This window comes from Leuciscus leuciscus, assembly GCF_965113295.1.
Source record: "Leuciscus leuciscus genome assembly, chromosome: 16".
In the NCBI taxonomy this organism is placed as follows: domain Eukaryota; kingdom Metazoa; phylum Chordata; class Actinopteri; order Cypriniformes; family Leuciscidae; genus Leuciscus; species Leuciscus leuciscus.
In genome coordinates, this window is record NC_138740.1 from 34,924,024 (window position 1) to 34,946,273 (window position 22,250).

Below are 22,250 nucleotides of genomic sequence, written 5' to 3' on the forward strand. Positions count from 1 at the left end.
TAAATAATCACTCAAAGAATATACATTGCAGAATCACCCCTTCACCATCAATATTGTGTAGAAACCATGAGAAAATCTAAATTATTTACCTGAAAGTTATGGATCAGAACATTAACTTTTATCAAGTAACACCTTCTCTCCATTATGAACTTTCTTATGCTCTTTCAGGCTTCCTGGATGAGAGAAACTCTTTCCACAGTGTGAGCACTTGTACGGTTTCTCTCCAGTATGAACTCTCTTATGATCTTTCATGGTTCCCAACTGAGAGAAACTCTTTCCACAGTGTGAACACATGTACGGTTTCTCTCCAGTATGAACTCGCTGGTGTTTTTTAAAGTTATTGAATCTAGTAAAACTCTTTCCACAAAATGAACAGACATGAGGCTTCACACCAGTGTGAAGTTTAAGGTGTGTTTTAAAGTTTGATTCAAAAACAAATGTTTTATCACACTGATCACATCTGAATGATCTCAAACCAGAGTGGGAACGCAGATGATCTCTGAGAACGTTTTTCTGAGTGAAACTCTTTCCACACTGAGAGCATGAGAATGGTTTTTCTCCAGTGTGAACTCTCATGTGCACAGTTAGGTGTCCTATCTGAAAGAAACTCTTTCCACAATGAGTGCATGAGAACGGTCTTTCTCCAGTGTGAATCCTCATGTGTATCTTAAGGTTTGTTTTATGTATGTAACTCTTTCCACACTCAGAGCAAGTGAATGATCCTTTAACTCCAGTTTTTCCAGCACTTTTCTGTGTGAAATCCTTTTCAGTCCGTGTAATGATGTTTTCCTCTTCATTTGTAAAATTATGAGGTTTACGAACCTGGTGCTGTTTGTCTTCATTCACTTCCATCAGGTCTAAAACCAACATTAAATTACCATGGTTCAGTTAGAGACAGAAGCAATATGAATTCAAAAAGAAATTGTGCGCACATCCCCCAAAAAATAAAAAATAACTTTTGGCAGGTGCTCGATCAAATGAAGCATCAAACTAAAAAAAAACAAGAATCGGCACACTGCCACTTCTGCTCCCAAGGATTTATGCCGATAGGCAGTGTGCCGATTCTTGTTTATTTTCAGTTAGAGACAGACAAATAATAAAGAAAATCAGGGAGTCTAAATTTAGCACAAATCTAGTTTACTACTGAGTCTACTAGTGTCTAGTTTTATATATATTGTTATATGTCAGTTTTCATCTTAATGTTCCTCATCAGTCATTAAAGAGAATGAAGGAAAACACCAACCTATTTGTTCCTCTGTATCTTCATCTTTTATTCTGCAGGGTTCTTCCTCAAACTCCATCTTTACAATAGTATGTCCGTAGTTTCTCCTGGAGTAATTCCTCCTGCTTGCTTCTTTTTCTCCTGCGGGAAGATGGGAATATTCCCCAGTATTTAAACTCTCATGAACGGCTGTGGGAGCTTCACTGACTGAATGAGTGAATTGTGGTCGTTGTTGCTCATTTAGCAGATGATCTTCACACTTACAATCACTCTCAGTTATCCAGCTTTAAGTGTTTTGATCAAACAACTATTTAGAAACAATTCAACTCCTCTGGCTGGTTTTATAATGCTCTTACATTAGATATGAATTACATGCATTAAAAACTCTGTTTACCAGCTTTCATTACATAAAATGAAAACACAACTCTCATAATCTTCACAAATTGCAATGTGAAAAACCAGTCAGTAACGAGTTTACGTTTCATGAGAGACTAGGTATAATAATTTATAAAGAACAAGCTTAAAGTGTCACACCATCGCAGTCACATTCATAATCAGATGTACGGCTGTATCAGTGTCCTTATTTGCACATATATATTTCATTTTGAAGAAGTCAAGTCAAGTCACCTTTAATTATATAGCGCTTTTAACAACACAGATTGTTTCAAAGCAGCTTTAGAGTGATAATAGGACATTAAATTAACAGAGATTGTTTTGGCTTTACAGCAGATCTAGAATAAAGTTATTGTCCAGCTAAAGTTAGTTTTGATTGATTCACTTCCGTCGCAACGATTATTAGTTATTAACTTAGGGGCCGTTAACATGACACCGTTCTAACAGAAAACCCTTAAGTTCTCTCTGCGCAAACTTTAAAAACGTGAACCTGTGAGAACGCTGACGGCGTGCACATGCGTATTACGTGTTTAGTCTATAGGTATGCGCATTTGAATATATATGTGCACAGGCATTTAGTCCTTCTTTACAAACCAACCCTCAACAAACTACTTGTCTGGCCTTAAAATTTATAATACAGAATTTTTATGGCTTCCGCGTAGCCACGTGAACCGGGATTATTCCGACAATGTTTTATCTGTACAGAGGTAAAGGGAAGGGAAGGGAAGGAGGCCTTCACAGCGGAGAGACTAGTTGACACTTCAGGACTGTGTTGTCGTCGTGTCCAGGTGCAGGTCCTTCATCAGAACTGGAACCGACGGACTGCGGTAAACTTTGGGATAAACAGAGAGACTTATATTATAATTTTGTGAATTGGTAAGTTTAATCAGGGCGGTAAGAAATACAGAGCCGAGTATCATCAGCATAACAGTGAAAACTAATGCCATGCTTCCTAATGATATCTCCTAAGGGTAGCATGTGTAGTGGTAGGCGTGTGGTAGGCAACTTCAGCTACCACGCAATCTCGAACGACAATGGTCGAAGGCTAATCAGCATGTGCGAGTTTTCAAGCCTGCGCCCAGCGAACTCTTGGAACTCTTGGCGACAAGACTGCGCACATATAAGAGCCTAAAAGGAGACTTCGCTCAACTAGACCACATTGTCTTCAACAGCAAGTGGTGGAAGTCAGTCAAAAACTGTTGTGCTTACAACACCTGCGCCATTAGATCAGACCACAAGATGGTGAGCGCCACTGGCACTGGAGCTGAGAACAGCAAGAAGCTCATCCATCGCCAGGTGCACCTTTCAGAATGACAAGCTGAAAGACGTTAACATCCAAGCGAATTTCGACCTGGAACTTCGCAATCAATTCGCCGCTCTTCTTGACGAGTCAAGTCAAACCGGAAACGCCCAGAACCTAATACAGCAAAGAGCAGACACACTCAACACTGCGCTGGTAGCAGCGAGTGAAAAGGTCCTGGGCAAAAGATCAAAGTCAAAACAGCCGAGCTGCAGCAGTTCAATGTTGCAGCTCATCGCAGAAGAAGAAGTGTCGAAGGACGATTTCAAGTGCAATCAAACGAGAGAAAAGAGAGAGCAGAGGAGAAACAAGCAGTCGAGTGCCAAGACAGCTTTCGAAACTGACAAAGAGGCATATTTCAACACTCAACTAGAAGCTCTCGAACTGGCAAACCAAAAACACGAGCATCGCACAATGTGGACTCTAATCGACAAAATCTTAGAGAAAACGCAAAAGTCCGAATGCTTGATGGCTCTCAACCAAACTCGTAGACCGAGCTCATCAGCGACTGGGGCAAGTACTTCTGCAAACTCTTCAACAACAAGAGCACACAAGTGGAAAGAGTCAACTTTCCAGAACCAAGCCCAGACACCAGTACAATGCGAGAGGAAGTGGTGAGAGCGATTGAACAGCTTAAAGGAACACTCCAACTTTTTGGGACTTTAGCTTATTCACAGTATCCCCCAGAGTTAGATAAGTCCACACATACCTTTTTCATTTCTGTGCGTTCTGTAAGTGTTATTTGACGCACCCACCGCTAGCCTAGCTTAGCACAAAGACTGGATGTAAATGGATAAGGTAGCATACTAATCCCAATAAGTGACAAAATAATGCAAACATTTTCCTATTTATGTGTTGTGATCTGTATAGTCACAGCGTGTACAAATAACAAGGCTATATGAGACAGAGACCATTTTTAATCGTATAAATACTGGGAACTATATTCTCACTAGGCGTAGGAGCACAGCTACTTGGGCGGAGTGGCTACTTGGGCGGAGTGATTAGCGCAGCACACGAGACACCCTGTGGTGAGGAGCAGAGAGTTCGTTTGTTTTGTTTACGGAACCATCAACAGGGCCTCTCGCTAATCACAAAATCGCAAAGCCTCATTCCCTTCCATTCACGGTCACTGAAAGTGAAAGTCAGTAGGGGAAGGGCAAACTCTGTTTACGTGGCTGCAGTGCACGCGACCGGTGTAGCACGCAATCATACTACATATCATGCGTAGTTGGCCCAGTTACCATACGTACCATCAGAACTGAATACGAGCAAGAAGCACGACTGAATGTACGGGAAGCCAAAAGGTTAAAAAAGGATTGTATTTTTTCCCGAAATTTAAGTTTTTTTATTTATTTATTTTTATAAAAAAATTGTATTAGAAGCGAGTTTTTCCCCATCAGTCAATTCAATCCTGGGGCTCGTTCTTCGTACGTCGCTAACTCAGTTAGCTGGATTTGATTGTTGACGATTTGGCATGATCTTGGATTGTTTGGTTCTTCGACGCACATCCTGGACTTGCTGTCATAGCAACAGGTCCGTAAGCTTAAACCTGCTCGGGAGCAGGCTTATTTCATGTAAACAGGATTAGATCCCGGCTTCATAAGCGGAGCTGATACGGGAAGTCCAGCGCAGCGCGATAGTGCACTTTCTGAGATTGAAATTTTTTTCTCGTGACTCGTGAGATTGTCGTTTACATTATTAATTTGTTGGAAACGCACATTATTTTCGACTTGTCGGAGTCGGGCTTTAACTACAGCACAAACTGTTTGCATTGCCCTATGATTATTTGCGAGTGGCTCTTTCCTTTACACTATTGGAGCAGAGAACTTGATGGAAAGTGCCGTCTGTCGTGTCATTCGGAGTTTACCTGGCGCTTTTAGGTTTAAAAAACAGTTTTAGGTTTTTAAGACCCAATGTTGTAAAGCAGTTTTTTTAAAGCAGTTTTTTTTTTTTTTTTTTTTTTTGGCTATCATTTTTTATGAAGATCATGCAATCATGACCATGCCAATTACAGTATGTCACTCAGGCTTCACTAACGTCATTGGTACCATAGACTATAGGCTTCCATAGACTGCCATCAAGGCCTCAATGAAGGGGATTATGTGAACAGAAAGGGGGTTCACAATGTAAATGTGCAGCCCAGTTACTATTGGGAGTCTTAATATTCCAGATTAATAATATTATATCAAATAAAAAAAGTCAGTTGACTAAAATCTTCCATATCACAAATGTGAAAGCAAAATGGCCAGGATCTGTGCATGACTTAAGAATTTTCAGAGATTCACATTTATGCACATTATTTGAAAGTGGTAAGGAAAGTTCCACAATTAAATATCAAGCTCACTGTATTACATACACTTATGCTGATCCTAACAGAACTGCATTTCTTCATAGGTGATTATGACATGTTCCTGCCTGCAGACAGGTGTTTTATGACCCCATTCCCTGACCCAAACCAGTTACAATGCAGTAGCCAGGACAAGGGCACACAATGAAATGAACTTTGGCTAACTAAAGGGAAGATTTCAGTGTCTGATAAGTCTGAGGTTTGCACACCTGACAGGGCCTGTGACATTGCTGCATGTGCCATATTACACAACATTGCCCCAAAAAAAACAAAAAAAAAAACTTTTCATTATAATATAATGAAAAGTTTAATAAAAGACCAATATACTTAGTTCCTTGAGTTTTATTTCAATTGTTCTTTGTAAAGAAAAGCCAGTGTTCAAGTGCCTGCAACAAGAGATATTAGACACATGCCTCATGCAACAAATAAAAAGGAAAAGTTAGCTATACACTGCCCACCTGTAGGCCTATGTCTCCTCTGTCTGTGCTGACTCTTCTGTAGGCCTTTCTGTAGATGTGGAATCCTGCAACTTATATTGCTGCCATAAAGCATACAAGTATAAATTAAGTAAAGTTATTTATGCACTTGCAGGTAGGCTAGTTCCTCCATATGACAGTTATCTGAGAGGGTTTATTCACTGTCCAGTGCAATGGAAACAAATGGACATTACAAAGTCTTATACTTTCTTTCCTTTGGAAAGTTATAAAAAAAATGTCCACTTACTGCACATATTTCAGCCACCACTTTCTTGGGAACAGATACAAGTGTTGGTGTATTATGTAAAAGTGCACAAAAGAGGAAAACACAATGTCATTATATGAACTACACTCTGGAAAAATATTTTTACATTAATATAAGTTTATTAGTTTTCACTTTCACAAGTCAAAGCAATTCATCATTACTCAAGATTTAACAGTTGAAATGACTATACAGCCTTAATTTAATGCAGCAAAAATTATTTTACAGTGTAGGCTACTAAGATCTTTTCTTCTTTTTTTTTTTTTTGCTCAGCCTTTTTCTTGGTTGCTTTTATAAACAGCCAACCATTTATTTAACAGTGTCTTTTATAAAAGAGACTATAATATAACAAAAAATTACCATTATGTAGAATATTTTTGTACTTCACTTTTGTTTGTTCCCATGTTCTAGTGTGGTGACTCTGACATTACAATGAACAAAGTAATTATGCAATTATTCAAATACAAAAATATAGGCTAATAAGTGATAAAAAAACATCTAACATGGCCACTTCTAACGGATTTAAATTATCTGCTACTTTTTGCCAGCCCTCTCTCCTGGCTTTTGCAGACTTTGAGGTGTTCCCTGGCGTTTTGCATTAAAACATTAAAATTCCGAATAAACTTCGACTATTAGTTCTTGCTCTGCTGAGGAGAAAAACTGAGCGCGCTCTTTGGCCATGCTGAACAGCCAATAGCAGCGTTGCTGATCAATGTTTCTACTATCGATACATGTCCCCTTTTAACCCAGCGCATGAACGCGCAATTATCTCAGATAACTCAATCCAGCGATACTAATCCTATCCGGCAAGTGTGTTCGAAGAACCGAGTTAGCCAGATCATGATTAGCACGATGATATTATCTTGGATGTGTCATTTGATCTCGGATGTAATAAGCAACGTACGAAGAACGAGCCCCAGATTATTTATTTTCAAATAATAATAATAATAATAATAAAAACAATAATATAATATGAGGAACTCTTTTTCTCATGTGTATTTTGGTGACATTTAACATATTGTATACATTTTGTATACTGTTTACAAAGTTGTATATCATAAACCTGTCATCTCTGACGTTTTGCAATCTTTATAAATAATAATAAGACCATAATATGAGGCATTGAGTTTGGACATAAACACGGTCAAATAAGGCAATTTGTATGGGCAAAATTCAACTGAATATATTCAGACCAGAGCAACTGCCCCTCAAAATTCCTGTGCACGTCCCTGATCATCAGCATCGCCAAGAATAGAGAATTGTGGAAACATATTGCCGAGCTCCATACCAGGGGACCCGACCAATGATGAATGATGAAGGATAGCATGTACAGAGTGGACAGCAACGGTCCTAGTACTGAGCCTTGTGGTACATTCAAAAGTTCATACTTTTTATCAATATGACATCTCTTAATTTAGTGCTACAAACTGATAACAGTCAGATACGAATTATTTAAACCATGCTAATGCAATTCCACTAATGCCTACATAATTTTCGAGTCTATTTAAAAGAATGTTGTGGTCAATAATATAAAATGCAGCACTAAGATCGAGTAACACTAATAGAGAGATACAACCACGATCGGATGATAAGAGCAAATCATCTGTGACTCTAATGAGAGCTGTCTCAGTGCTATGGTAAGGTCTAAATCCTGACTGAATATTCTCACAGATACCATTTCTTTCTAAAAAGGAACATAGTTGTGAGGATACTGCCTTTTTTGGTATCTTTGACACAAAAGGTAGATTCGAGATCGGCCTGTAATTGACTAATTCTGCGTTTTTTTAACAAGCGGTTTAATCATAGCCAGCTTAAAAGTTATAGTAAGTACAGACCGTTTCCAAAAAATTTGAATATCATGGAAAAGTTTATTTATTTCCATAATTCCATTCAAAACGTTAAACTTCCATAGATTATAGATTCAGGGCCCACAACTTAAATGATTTCAAGTATTTAGTTGTTTATTTGTACATAATTTGGACTTCCAGCTCATAAAACCCACGAAAACAGGATTTAAAAAAATTGGAATATTACATGAAATCACACAGTAATACCATGGTCATTGAACCAGGTTTGGGTTATTTTGGCAGTGTGGGCAGGTGCAAATCCTGCTGGAAAATGAAGTCAGCATCTCCATAAAGCTTGTCTGCTGAAGGAAGCATGAAGTGCTCTGAAAATGTCCTGGTAGAGACGGCTGCGTTGAGTGGACAGCACAGTGGACCAACACCAGCCGATGACATGGCTCCCCAAACCAACACAGACTGTGGAAACTTCACACTGGACTTCAAGCATCTTGGATTGTGTGACTCTCCATTCTTCCTCCAGACTCTGGGACCTTGGTTTTCAAATGAGATGCAAAATTTGCTCTCATCAGAAAAGAGGACTTTGGTCCACTGCACTTTATTAAATCCAGAGTCAACGCAGCCGTCTACCAGGACATTTTCAGAGCACTTCATGCTTCCTTCATTTTCCAGCAGGATTTGCACCTGCCCACACTGCCAAAAGAACCAAAACCTGGTTCAATGACCATGGTATCACTGTGTAATTACTGTGTGATTTCATGTAATATTCAAATTTTTTGAAATCCTGTTTTCGTGGGTTTTATGAGCTGGACGCCCAAATTATGTACAAATAAACAACTAAATACTTGAAATCGTTTAAGTTGTGGGCCCTGAATCTATAATCTATGGAAGTTTAATGTTTTGAATGGAATTATGGAAATAAATAAACTTTTCCATGATATTCACATTTTTTGGAAAGGGTCTGTACCCTAATGAAAAAGATGAATTAATGACATTAAGAAAAGGATCTATGACCTCTGAAAGCATCTCTTTCAATAGCTTAGTCGGTACAGGGTCTAACATACATGTTGTCGATTTAGATGATTTAACTAGTTTAGAAAATTCATCCTCTCCTATAGCAATGAATGAATTGATTAAATATGCACTACATGGTGCTGGTTCATGATTAGAGCAATAGAGGATTAATCGTGCTGCTACACAATATGTGTGTCTCCTTAACAGAAAAGGTCTCTTTTCAGGCAAGACATCATTATTGATGCTGCGTCCCAGTTCACCTTCTTATACTACGCCCTAAAAGTATACACTCTTTTTGTCAAGAAAAGAGTGTGTAGCAGAAGAGTAGACCAGCTTTGGGACAAACTATCACGTCATTCAATAGCGTCTTTAACGGTTGCTCTGTCTCATCCTGTCACAAAAAACTGACCTGTCAATCATGTAGTCACAGTTAAAATCCTCCACATTTCAATTCATTTCCCAAAATTCAATTAAAAAAGGATGAATAAGAAAAAAAAATAAAGTTCATTCTTAATTTAGCACAAATTACTACCGAGTCTACTAGTATCTAGTTTTAGATGTATTGTTATATACTCCTGAGAACCAGAACTTTGTGTGTGAATTTAGTTTGTTTTTTATTTTGTCATTAGATTAATTGGAGCATAAGAAACAAATGGAGATTTTTTCATATTCATGTTTCGTCTGTAGAGGACACCAGGACTCAGTTATTAAGAAAATAAAATGACAGGATAAGACTTATATAGGTGAAGACTAAATATGTACTGTATAATCTTATTTTTTAGTATTGTTTTTCTTTATTCATTTTCATAATAATTTCATCATGTATTTTGTGAAGTCAGAGTTCCACTGATGATGATGATATTTCAGTTGGTATGTTCTTTACAAGGAAAGGAATGTTTCAACTGATGCAAATGTACCACTAATGTATACACAGAGGGATAGTGGATTGTACCATGTGTAAGCATGAGGTATACGTTCCATTTTTAAACATAAGCAACATGTTTTTGTTACCTTACAAGGAAGTTGAAAGTCGCTCATTGTATATAAGCGCAATCCTTACTGTGCCACCTCAGAGAAACATAAAGGCATGAGGGGGTGAGAGGAAGGAGAAACATAGAAGCATGATGGGGTGAGGGAACGGAGAAATGGGGAACATAGAAATCTGGAATGAAGACCACCTCTCATATAGCCTTATTCTGCTATGCCTGTTTCTCTCTGTCTGATACATGTATAAAATAATAAATAGAAATCTTTTGGCAAAAGTAACTGGTGTAGCTTCCGTGAAACAACAATAATGGGGAAAGCATGGTTTTTAATTCTACAATAAGAAACAAATGGATTTTTTTTTTTTAAAGATAGTTTATTAATATTTCGTCTGTAGAGGACACCAGGTTATTAAGAGTCCTGTAGAGGACTCAGTTATTAAGAAAATAAAATGACATGATAAGACACGTATCAGCATTCTTTTTTCATTTACCAATACATTTTTATAACAGAGTATGATTTGATAAACTATTTTACTTTATGCAATATGTGTAAAATCACCATAAACGGGTCATCCCATTCTATACAATTTATTTAATTTGCATATTAATGTGTTCTTGTGGCAACATGTAATGAAAAAAAGAATTGTTATAATGGGAGTAATAACTTGCCAACATTTTCATAAGAATATCTCAAATTTCATAGAAATATTGATATACAATTTCTTTCCCTATTCACTTGGTGTGTCTCGCTAAAATGTCTGATACACATGCTGTAAGTCCTGGGGCCAGATGTTTAAACGCTTCAATTTTCCATGCACATATCGTGATTTATAATCTTAAAAAATAATCTTGCCGTAAATATGTGCACACCATACGGACACACTTTATATTTATAAATATATGAATTAATTATTAAATTAAAAATGTATTAACAGGGTATATGCAGGAATCATAGAGATGAATTTACTACCTTTTACCACCTTTTTACCACCTCCACAATATTTTTTACTACCAACACGACATCAAGCAGCAGCCCTTTTTTTGGGGGTGTGGTGGGGTGGGCGGGGTATGTAAAGCACCACTTACTACTTACTATAAGGTATAAGTGTGACACTGTCACACCCATCATACATATTAGGTACACTAATGTTTAATTGTTATCATTAAGTAGGCCTATTTTCATTGTCAATTATGTTTTTTTTTGTAGTGTCGAGTTGAGTTTCAGTTGTCCTTATCTTAACCCTAGCCCTTGAGTTATCCTAACCATAGCCCTTAGCCCTAATAAGGTGAATAATAACCTTGGCACTTTGTCATTGCTATCAACTCTGACTCACTCAGGGCTCGACATTAAGCCTTTCCATGCGCTTGTCTTTTAAACATGAAATTAACCATGGACTGGAGTTGAAAATTAGCAATAGCTATAAACTCTTTTTGCATAGCATTAGTTACAAACTTGTTTTGTACTATGTTTAATTGCAATGTCCATGTCAACTAAATGAAAAAAAAAACAATGAAAAAAAAAAAAAAACCGCCAGTAGGAGGCGTCAGGCGACCGTCTTAATGAGCGAGTCATTGAGTCATTCATTCAAACGATTCGTTCAAACAACTGATTCATTCAAGAATGAGACATGTTTATGAATGGGACATTGAATCTTTGACTCAGCCAATTCGCTCAAAACGCTGAATCATTCAGTAATGAAACACGGTTAAGTGTTGCTGTGAGATGCGTTACGGTTCTGCTTTGATCTTTGTTTGGAACTATTTTTGCTGCTGAAACAGAACAAAAACAGTCAATATTGTGTCTAAAATGTAAGTAACTTAATTTGAACTGTTTATTGAACTGTTGTATATAAAAGCAATGTCACATTTTCAGTCGTGATGGTAGGGGAGAGCGGGGCACAACCTAACGCTTTTTGACTTTCTCAGTTTGTGTAAATCTACTTATGGTTCAGAGTATTTATTTTTTCCCACATTAATTTCCCACATGTCTAGTACAATTATGTGGTTTTGTTTTATTAATACAGTATATACTTTTTTCTTGACATACCCCGAAAGAATGGAAGTGAAATGTGACAACATGCCCCATAGGTGGGGTACATTGTAACATGTGTGGGGCACATTGTAACATAACATATGACAGCTTAAAATGTTATCTGATCTAATAAAAAATATATACAAAACAAACTAAAATATTTTCTAAATAAAATACAATTAAAAAACTTTTTCATATAAAATAATGGCAATTTTTAATAATTAAATATAAACACATTTTTGAGTTTTGACTACGAACACATGAAAACACAGCTATACAACATAGTTCAAAACAAATAAATAATGAGTCATTTCTGAACATTGACTCTCAGTCTTTATTCACCTTTTTCTCACGTTTTCCCAATAAAATGAATAAAAGTATAGAATATAATAGCATATTTCTAATAGGGGCACATTGTAACGGAGTGTTACAACATGCCCCCGCCTGCACAACTGGGATTTAAACCCTGCTAGTGTCTTCTGCTAGTTAGCGAAGCATTAAAGAACTATCTCAACTGTTAAATAACATCTTGGAGATTAAAATAATATCAGATTTGTCTTATTTTAAATAAACACAAAAAATAGAGATGAAAAATTAACTTAAGTAAGAAATGTACTTTTGCTATGGTTTAATAAATGTCTATGGATATCTTCCAAAAAAAAGAATAATTTTGGCGGAATTTTTTTTTCTATATAGTGCTGATATGGCAACTAGTAAATACACAAAGTTTCGTCATCCATGCATGTGCGGAAGTATTTAAAACAAGCGTGTTACAACTAGCCCCGCGTTAGGTTGTGCCCCGCGCTCCCCTATACTCAAGAAAACAGCACTCGTCGTGTGAGGTTGCTAAACTGTATCATATGTTAAAAATATTAAAACACATTTTGAATTTTGGCACTGGCAGTAACGTTATGTTGTTAACTGAGTTTAAACTGAGTTTACATTTGTTTGGATTTCTCCTCGAGAGGCTGCGCGAGCCTCAACAGCGCAACCTTGTTACCGTCAGTAGCCTAATACATCCACTATCGATCGCAACTTACAATAAATATAAATACAATCAGAATCATTCTCTCATTTTAGTGATTCCCTAGTTATTTATACATTTTTTGTTATTGACGTTTAATCAGGCTACTTGTCCGGTCGGGCAAGTAAAATTCTCTTTTACTTGTCCCTTCAAAAAATCCACTTGTCCCGGACAAGCGTTAATGTCGAGCCCGTCAGGTCCTGTTAGCACCGTATATATATTTTTTAATTATGCTAGATGAAGTTAAAATATGGAGACACAAATATTAAGTAAAAAAATGGAAACTCATATATTGAGGTGGTGATGAAAAATTTACTACCAAGTCAAATTGCGTTTGTTACCTTTTACTACCTTTCAAGGGCCTTAATTTTGGTAGATTATTTTTACTACTTTTACTACCTTTTACTACCGCGCGGACACCCTGATTAATTGTTAATTTAAATAGAAATATTTGTAGTGGATGTGCTGCTTTTGAACACTTTTCCAGTAGTATGCTGTATTAATGTTTTAACCAGCGAGGATTTGCTTGGCGCATGCCAATTCCGCTTTAAATTGTGTTATTAATAGCAGAATTCATGATCTGAGAAAGTATTTTCACACGAATAATGAACGTTGATGATGCGCACCTGACTTCATTTAAGCAAGTTGGTGTCGTGCACAGATAGACAGGAGCCTAATGATAACCATTTGAGTGAAACCAATATTATAAAAAATACCATTGTATTTGAAGGACAGAATTTGAAAAAAAATATGCAAAATCTATTTAAAAAAAATGTTTTGTCAGTGATGCGCTGAGTCTGACAATTATTTACACTGCAAAAAATAAGGCATTTTTGTAACAAACAATTGTGAAAATTACACAGATTTAAATGATAATTACAACATATCACATAAGAGTGCTAAATTTGATCATTCAGTCAAGGTCTGTCGATTTTAAAGCCAAAGAGGAGGAGTTGTAATGGTGAAACCTAAACATTTGGTATCTCTGAAAAGCCTTGAAGTTGAATGTGCTCTTTACAGGAAAACCAGACTTAAAAGTCTCAGCCTGGGTCTCAGGAGGATATTGAGTTTTCATCTTAATGTTCCTCAACAGTCATTAAAGAGAATGAAGGAAAACACCAACCTATTTGTTCCTCTGTATCTTCATCTTTTATTCTGCAGGGTTCATCCTTAATCTCCATCTTTACAATAGTATGTCCGTAGTTTCTCCTGGAGTAATTCCTCTTGCTTGCTTCTTCTTCTCCTGTGGGAAGATGGGAATATTCCCAGCATTTAAACTCTCATGAACGGCTGTGGGAGCTTCACTGACTGAAGGAGTGAATTGTGGTCGTTGTTGCTCATTTAGCAGATGATCATCACACTTACAATCACTCTAGATTATCCAGCTTTAAGTTTTTATCAAACAACCATTTAGAAACAATTCAACTCCTCTAGCTGATATGTTGCTCTTACATTAGATATAATTTACACGCATTAAAAACTCTGTTTACCAGTTTTCATTACATGAAATGAAAACAACTCATAATCTTCACAAATTGTAATGTGAAAAAACAGTCAGTAACGAGTTTAGGTTTCACGAGCGTAATGAACAACATCAGTCGATTCATTTCTGAGTGATTCATTAAATGAACCGACTCGTTTAGTCGTTTGGATTTAGATTTCTCCTAATAAATGATCAAATGTATGTAGGCTACTCACAGTCTGAAACAGCAGATTTAGAGCAGAATGAACGGCTGTGTTCCACTTCTCATGTTTATGTTCCCTTCCCTCGCTCACTTCTCTTCTTCTCCTAGACTCGGATGTGTGTCATTGCTTCGGTTGCTGGAGTTCCGCCTCTACTGGTCATTTAAACTTACAGTCAAGTCGCGGTACAGTGAAAGTTGCTCATTCAAAGAAATTACAAGATATTAGCCGATCTCGAAAATTTAGGAGGAAGCAATAATATTCAAACACCGGAGTGAAATAGAATAGACTTTTATCTGCGTAATTTCTCAAGTGCACACTAATGTTTATGAAACTTACACATTTTTTCATGAAAGTCTTTTGAGTCTGTGAAATTCCTTCTTCAGTTGCAAAAGTATGAGGTTTTTGAAACGGATGCTGCATTGTCTTCATTCGCTTCCATTGGGTCTCAACATGCTATTCCGATAATTCAATAAAAACGGGCAAATTAAAAACAAAACAATAGAGCCGACTGTTATTTAACTATAGCCTATACTGTTACAGGAAGCCTATAGCCTATACAGGAAATTCCTGGCTAATAGTTGCCGTAAATTTACTGTGAACAGTATACAGGACTGTTATTGTAATACTTAATACAACATCCCTACTGTAATTAATTACAATAATCATGTAAATTTACTGGTATTTGCCAGGAATTTCCTGTAATTTCACAGGATAGAATACTGTAAATATTACAGCAAAATTTTATATTTACGGCAACTCAGTAGCCAGGAATTTCCTGTAATTTCACAGGACAAATCAATATACTGTAAAACATTACAAGTATAAATATTACAAGTAAAAAGCTGTCATTTTCCGTATTGGCCTATTAAAAACACAACAATGGTATATTTTCTTTTTTTATTAACAAACTGTGCAAAAATACATATTACAAAAGTATCCACTTTATCACACACAAACAAAATTTTACTTTTAAAGGGATACTCCACTTTTTTTTTGGAAATAGGCTCATTTTACAACTCCACCAGAGTTAAACAGTTGAGTTTTACCATTTTCGAATCCATTCAGCTGATCTCTGGGTCTTTAGAAGAATGTCAGAGTTTTTGGTCCCATTGACTTCCATAGTATATATTTTTTCCTACTATGGAAGTCAATGGGACCAAAAACTGTCTGGTTACTGACATTCTTCTAAAGACCCGGAGATCGGCTGAATGGATTCGAAAATGGTAAAACTCAACTGTTTAACTCTGGGGGAGCTGTAAAATGAGCCTATTTCCCAAAAAAGTGGAGTATCCCTTTAATGAAGAAGCTCACTTCCAGACGTCCAGGCAGCCTATCATCAGGGGGAACACGATGATATGGAACAAAGGTGTCCAGCCAGACTTGAACTGCATAGGGGAAGTTGTTCATGTTACTATCCCATAGAGCTGCACGATTCTGGCTAAAATGAGAATCGCGATTTTTTTGCTTGGAATCAAGATCACGATTCTCTCACGATTCTGAAAAGCTTTATTATTTTAAAGATCTACAAATCCTGAACATTAGGTTACCAAACAAGATAGAAACAAAATAAGACATAAAACGCTTGCTTCAGTCAAATTTAAATAAATGCAGTAAACAAAAAGAATGTAATATTTAAATAGATAAAAAATGACAATTAAACATTGACAACATTCAAAGGCATTACGCCAGGCTAGACCTATTAAAGATTCTTAGCAAGAAACACTATCAACATTTTTGGGTATGGTGTTGCGTTGAATAGCGTTGCTTTTATAGACGTTTGTTTCGACTGGCCGCTGGTACTTTGTGATTGAGCAGTTTTGTTTTTAACCATCTCATACTGTGGTTTAATTGAGATAAGTTTATAATAACTTTGCTTTTCATTTATTACTTAAAGCTCAGTTGAAGTTTTTCGATAGCTACTACATTAAAAACTACTAGCCTGACTGATAAAGTTCACACATTATTTAAAACAAGTGAACAGTCAGTAATAAAATAAGAACAAATACACACATTACATAACATGAATACTAAATAAAGTTTACAAAGTCTAACAGTATATTCAGGTAGGCTACATAAATTAATAATTAAGCCTAAATGTAAAATAACACCATTTGTCACTGTATAAATTGAATATAGTTTAATCTTTGTTAAAGCTGTATTTTATTGTTTTATTTAAATCAATGACACAGAAAACAGTATACATAATATTAAGTGTGTGCTGTCACTTTAAGACCGACTGCACGGACCGAAAAAAACGGACAAATAGCCGTTTCTTTCTCAGCTGTTCACATATGACATAAACGAGAGAATACTTGTCGAGATGGTCATTTAGACCGGTATGTTGACAATTTTGTGTTTATGTGTCCGTTCAAGGGCAAGGAAACGCGAAAGAGGAATCAATTCTGCATTCGAGCGCTGTCTGAAACGCACCTCTCTTTCACTGCGCTTCGAGTGTGTGTGGCTGTGCGCACATAAAACGCGCGAGTCCCGGTTTTCGGCTCTTCTTCCGCGATTAAAATAGTTTGAATCCGCGAATCACATGCGTGCCGAACCGAATCTAGTGCGATCCGTTCCACCCATAGCGCGTTATCTCGTTGAATATCATTGGCAGAATCGTAGAAATGCAGGATTAAGATCGCGTGGGGGTTGAATCGAGATCGCGATCTTTTAACGATTAATTGTGCAGCTCTACTATCCCATCAACTCAAAGTCCAGTTTTCTTAGGAGGGTGCAAACAGGTGCGTTGAGCCTGTGTCTCTTCTCGGCTTTACTGCCCGTCTGGGAGTGGATTCCACAAAAGGAAAAAAGTTAAAGTTTTCATATCTGTTAAATAATGACAAATACTGTGCAAAAAACATAAGTAACCTACTTGCTCATAAAATAAAATGACTTTGATGTATTTATTTAACATTAACAACTTTAACCATACAATTTAATTTAATGAATTAATGAAAGTTGTAATGTTAAACTGTTGTCCGTCAGTCACAAATGATGTCCTGCAGGGGAAAACCAACTCTACTATAGAACAGACACTTAACAACAGTAGCTGGGTCTCCATCCAACTTTTTAATGCACATTTTAACCATTTGAAAAAGAAAACCTGACTGGAAACGGTTAAAATTCACATTAAATATTCTAATGTGAACAAAAACTTCTATGTGGATTGACAAATTTGCATTTTTTGCAATTATATCAGGTGTTTCAAGTTGCCCTGTCAACCTTACGTTTTGATCCCACAGCTGTTCACGACTCCTAGGTGCATGACCATTTATAATTCGCATAACAGAGTTGATTGAAATGCTCTCCAATTAGAGGGTTTTTTTGCCAAATTTTTACGAATGCGTTTAAAAGTTATGTTTTAATTGGATGGAAACCTATCTATTGACATCATTGCATAGAATATATCATAGAACCTAACAATACTGGTAATAAGGTAATAATTCATGGGACGTTACATATGAGAATGATGGATTCACTTTACAGTAAGGGGACATGAATTATCATGAATTCATGCATGAATTATGCATTCATATCTCATGAATCATCAGGAACTAACACGAGTTCAACATTTTTCATTCATGACTTCATGGGTGAACAACACCTTAATTAAAACATTAACCAAGATGGGTAAATCATCATGAATTATGATTTATTACGCATGATCATGATGTTTTCTTTGTTCACAGTTATGCCACTGTTCATCAGTGTTTCTAAGGACCAGTCACTTTAGTTGAGGGGCCACACACATGAAGTCATTGATAGATAATGCTTAGTTAATGATGACTACTGTATTTGAATGTCAACAGTTCATGTCTTCTTCAAAGCCTGCAGGTAGTTGGACAGACCCCAAAATAGACCAATCACAGCTCAGAGCACACAAATTCTGTTGACATTCAAATACAGTAGTCATCATTAACTAAGCATCATCTATCAATGACTTCATGTATGTGGCCCCTCAACTAAAGTGGTGACTGGTCCTTAGAAACACTGATGAACAATGTGCTAATGGTCGCATAACTGTGAACAAAGAAAAGCATCATGATCATGCGTAATAAATCATAATTCATGATGATGTACTCATCTTAGTTAATTTTTTTATTAAGGTGTTGTTCACTCATGAAGTCATGAATGAAAAACGTTGAACTTGTGTTATTTCCTGATGATTCATGAGATATTAATGCATGAATGACTGCGTAATTCATGCATGAAATTATACATGAATTCATGATAATTAATGTACCCTTACCGTAAAGTGTTACCTAATTTTCTTTATTAGTGTGTAAACAGTTTAAACATACCTTTGTATAAAGTCCCTGAGGCGTCTTTAGGATACTGCATGTTGAACACATAGTAAGCAGCGAAGGTTTCAGCCACTCCATTCAAAAGACTGTTTTGGGCCCCATCACAACTGTTCCTTCTATGAACACTTGTTGCGATTAGTGTCTCTCCTGAAATGCATTAACACAATATGATAATAAAAGGTGAGTAAATCATGGGGTAATTTTCATTTAAAAGTGAAGTACTCTATAAAATAAGGGAAGAATATACCTTGCACAATTAAGCAAGGTGTGCTGGATAGGTCTCTCTCTCTCTGGATATCAGCAGCTGTGGCAGAGGGCTAGGCTAGGGAATAAAAAACGTAAACATTCCCAAATGTATTACCAATTACACAAATTAAAAATCTATTATTATTTTAGTCCATATAGTCTGCCAGGCAGCCACATGTAATTTGAGACAAAAAAACCCCCAAAATGGTTAACTTAATTTTAATACTACTGATAATTTGCTGCCTTTTCTGAAGACAAAGAGAGCGTTGAAAGCTTTTCAACAGAACCCAGGCTCCGGAATTTTTTTTATTTTATGACGATGCTGGTTGGATTTAGTTGCACACGCGCAGTTTATTTTAGATACAGACAGTTACTGTACATGACTGTTCTTCCAACCTGGTTTGCCAAGCACAAAGTAATGTTATAACATATGAGCATACCATATGCTATATTCAGCTTATCTCACAGTTATAGCTGACTCACATAATTAAAGATACCAGCATTGTCGTTTAATTAAAGCCCATATTTCAACTAAAATTTGCTTGTGTTTGTTCAGTGACCGTAAAATCTATAAACTTCGTTTATGCTAACTTAGTGTGCAAACCACGGCTTCAAGACCCCCGATTACAAGACAGCAAAGCAGAAGTCCTAATAATGTTACGACAGCCTGTCCAGTAGCACGTGTAATCAATGCAATAATAACCTGAGCTAACTGATCGGGCTAACGTTAATGCTTATTTTAACAGTCTGGGCTAACGTTATTTGAGCTATCGTCATTGTGGTGGTTGTTTTCCATTAACGTTAGGCTACGTTACAAGCTCAGCTCTACTCGATTCTACTCACCATGTTTGTTTTTCCATTGAAAATAGTGCCGTGTATCTGCATGTGGTAACGTTGCCATTTTCTTTATGGATTGAGTAACTTAAAGAAGACGCCGCTTCACCGCGGTCGGTTCAGGTTTATAACGTCGTTACCCGGGAGTGAGCGGGGCGAGTTGTTGAGCTAACGTTATATCTAACATTACTCTAGCTAATGTTACTGAAATATACCAAGCGAAAAATTGTGAATATCTCGCACCTTGTAGCTGCATGTGGTAACTTTTTTCCGTATGGGTTGAGTAAGAAGACGCCACTTCACCGCGGTCAGTTCATGGTGTTGTTTTACCGGGAGTGAGCGAGTCGAGTCGGGGCGAACGTCACAGAAGCTAATGTCACTGAAATATACCAAACGAAACAATCACCACTCATATGACCGGTATTAATATATCCATAGACTTATAAAAATAGATTTCATGTTAACGTTTCATACCTGAGATGTGTTCCTTCCAAAAGCTGCTTCTTCCAAAAGTGTTTGATTCTGGTGCCGTTGGCCGCCACGGTACCGCGCAATTTCAACATTCAAATCGCAGCAATCCCACAATGCTATGCGGTGGCTGTAAAATAATGCTTCTACAGTGTAGTTACAACAAAATTACAGGACTGTCCATAAATTTCCCATCATGCATTTGTATTTACAATAAAAACATGAATACAATATGTTGTTGTAAATTTTATTGTAAAAATTACATCAATTGCTAACAGTACAGTATTATTTCTTTATGGTATTTTAGTCTTTATCTTCTGAAAAGTGGTGTTATTATCAGAAATAAGCTCCTTATTTCCAGGACTGTAAACTATCAATTCAGAATATTGATGAGGGTTTGTCGATTAAACGTGTGAATGTGTGCAAATAGAGACTCAGGAATCATTTGCAAATCATATGAAGATTTAAGTAAACCTTTGTGTCAAAATATTAGCAAATTTATATAAATAAGCATGTTTAAGAAAAACGACCTGAAACTATTCTGCGGTAGCTAGCTAGTTCATATTGTTTACCAGGTTTAATGTATTCATTACATTAAATAGCCTATCGCTCAACACAATAATCTGTCATTTGAATAACTGGTCAGTAACAGTAAGGCTGCGTTTACACTCGCACTAAAAATACGATCTTTTACTCGCATCTGACACAGACCAGAATTTGTTGCACACAAACACAAAAATCCACACGAGAGACGATTTTTTCGTGTCCCTTCCAAATGTGGTTTTAAATCAGATATCCGATCTCTGGACATCCATCTTACGTCTAAAAACACATATCCGATTCCCCTTTGAATTCCAAGCTACTACAAGGCGAGGATGAGAATTATTCATAAAGATACATGCACTGTAACCGGTTTCTGTAATTTTAACAGTATCTTACTATATTATGTACAGTAAGGTAAAAGGTGTATACAGTATGTTACTGTAAACACCAAAGGATTATGGGAAAATATATGGTCACTACTGTAATTCTTCTCTACTGTAAATCCATTTACAGTAGTGAACCTGCCAGCGAAAAACTGACCAATAGCAAGAGAGATTTCTTTTCAAGTGTTTTTTGACCGTATGGTTGAAGTGGCAGTTAATGCACGGACAAAATATGTACCAGTAACTCACCAAAAAGGTTAGTATATGATTTTTATTTTGTGTTAAACAAACATTTTCAATTTTTTTCACTTATGTTAACAGCAAACTAACATTTATCGTTTTGTTTTCGTCGGAATGGTTTGGACTATCGATCGGCCCGGATCTCTGTCACGGTTATAATATTAACTGGTGAGTAAGTTAAGTTCACCTATATAAGCCGAAATATACTTTATAGTTAACACAATAAAAATAATGTTTGTGTGTTCCTCTGCCTCTTTAACATAAGTTAGCTCATCAGGCGTAGTCGTCGGTGAGTTCGATAACCTGACGTTAACCGCAGCAAACTAACGTGGAATACTGAGGTAAAGTGAGATAGACGAAAGCCTTGTTTAAGTGCGTTTTTTAAACAATATTTTCAAGTATATGCTTTAATTTATTTTCAGGTTTGTGATCTGGACAATGTCCCCCCTATGTAACAACTTAGCTAGTTAGGCAGATGTAACAACGTTAACAGTGAGCTAACGTGAAAAATACTGAGGAAAACTAAGTTAAAGGGATAGTAGGCCTACACGTTAAAAAGAAAATTCTGTCATCATTTACTCGCCCACAAGTTGTTCTAAACCTGCATGAAGTTCTTTCTTCTGAACATAAAATAAGCTATTTTGAAGAATGTTGGTAATTAAACAGTTGCTGGTCCCTATTGACTTCCGTT

The 22,250-nt window shown here is 36.6% G+C and overlaps 2 protein-coding genes across 4 annotated transcripts; both read right to left on the reverse strand.

The window, feature by feature from the left end:
* LOC309478173 (uncharacterized protein) lies at positions 1-14,632 on the reverse strand. Its single transcript, XM_082141772.1, has 4 exons — positions 14,557-14,632; positions 13,982-14,101; positions 1,244-1,363; positions 1-857 (listed from the first exon to the last, which is right to left on the reverse strand). Exons 2-4 carry the CDS (start codon positions 14,037-14,039, stop codon positions 112-114), a joined length of 924 nt encoding a protein of 307 aa, XP_081997898.1. The 5' UTR covers positions 14,040-14,101; positions 14,557-14,632; the 3' UTR covers positions 1-111.
* A 794-nt stretch (positions 14,633-15,426) lies between these two features.
* Positions 15,427-22,250, reverse strand: LOC309478199 (uncharacterized protein). 3 transcript variants are annotated; one of them, XR_014198851.1, is made up of 5 exons: positions 20,400-22,240; positions 20,169-20,304; positions 19,093-19,167; positions 18,843-18,992; positions 15,427-15,929 (listed from the first exon to the last, which is right to left on the reverse strand). XR_014198851.1 is itself a non-coding variant. In XM_082141813.1 (5 exons), exons 1-5 carry the CDS (start codon positions 20,486-20,488, stop codon positions 15,811-15,813), a joined length of 564 nt encoding a protein of 187 aa, XP_081997939.1. In that variant the 5' UTR covers positions 20,489-22,250; the 3' UTR covers positions 15,427-15,810. The 3 variants fall into 3 exon arrangements, 2 of the variants coding, with proteins under 2 accessions (XP_081997939.1, XP_081997940.1); XM_082141813.1 differs by having other exon boundaries at positions 19,093-19,162; positions 20,400-22,250; XM_082141814.1 differs by having other exon boundaries at positions 15,427-17,322; positions 19,093-19,162; positions 20,400-22,248.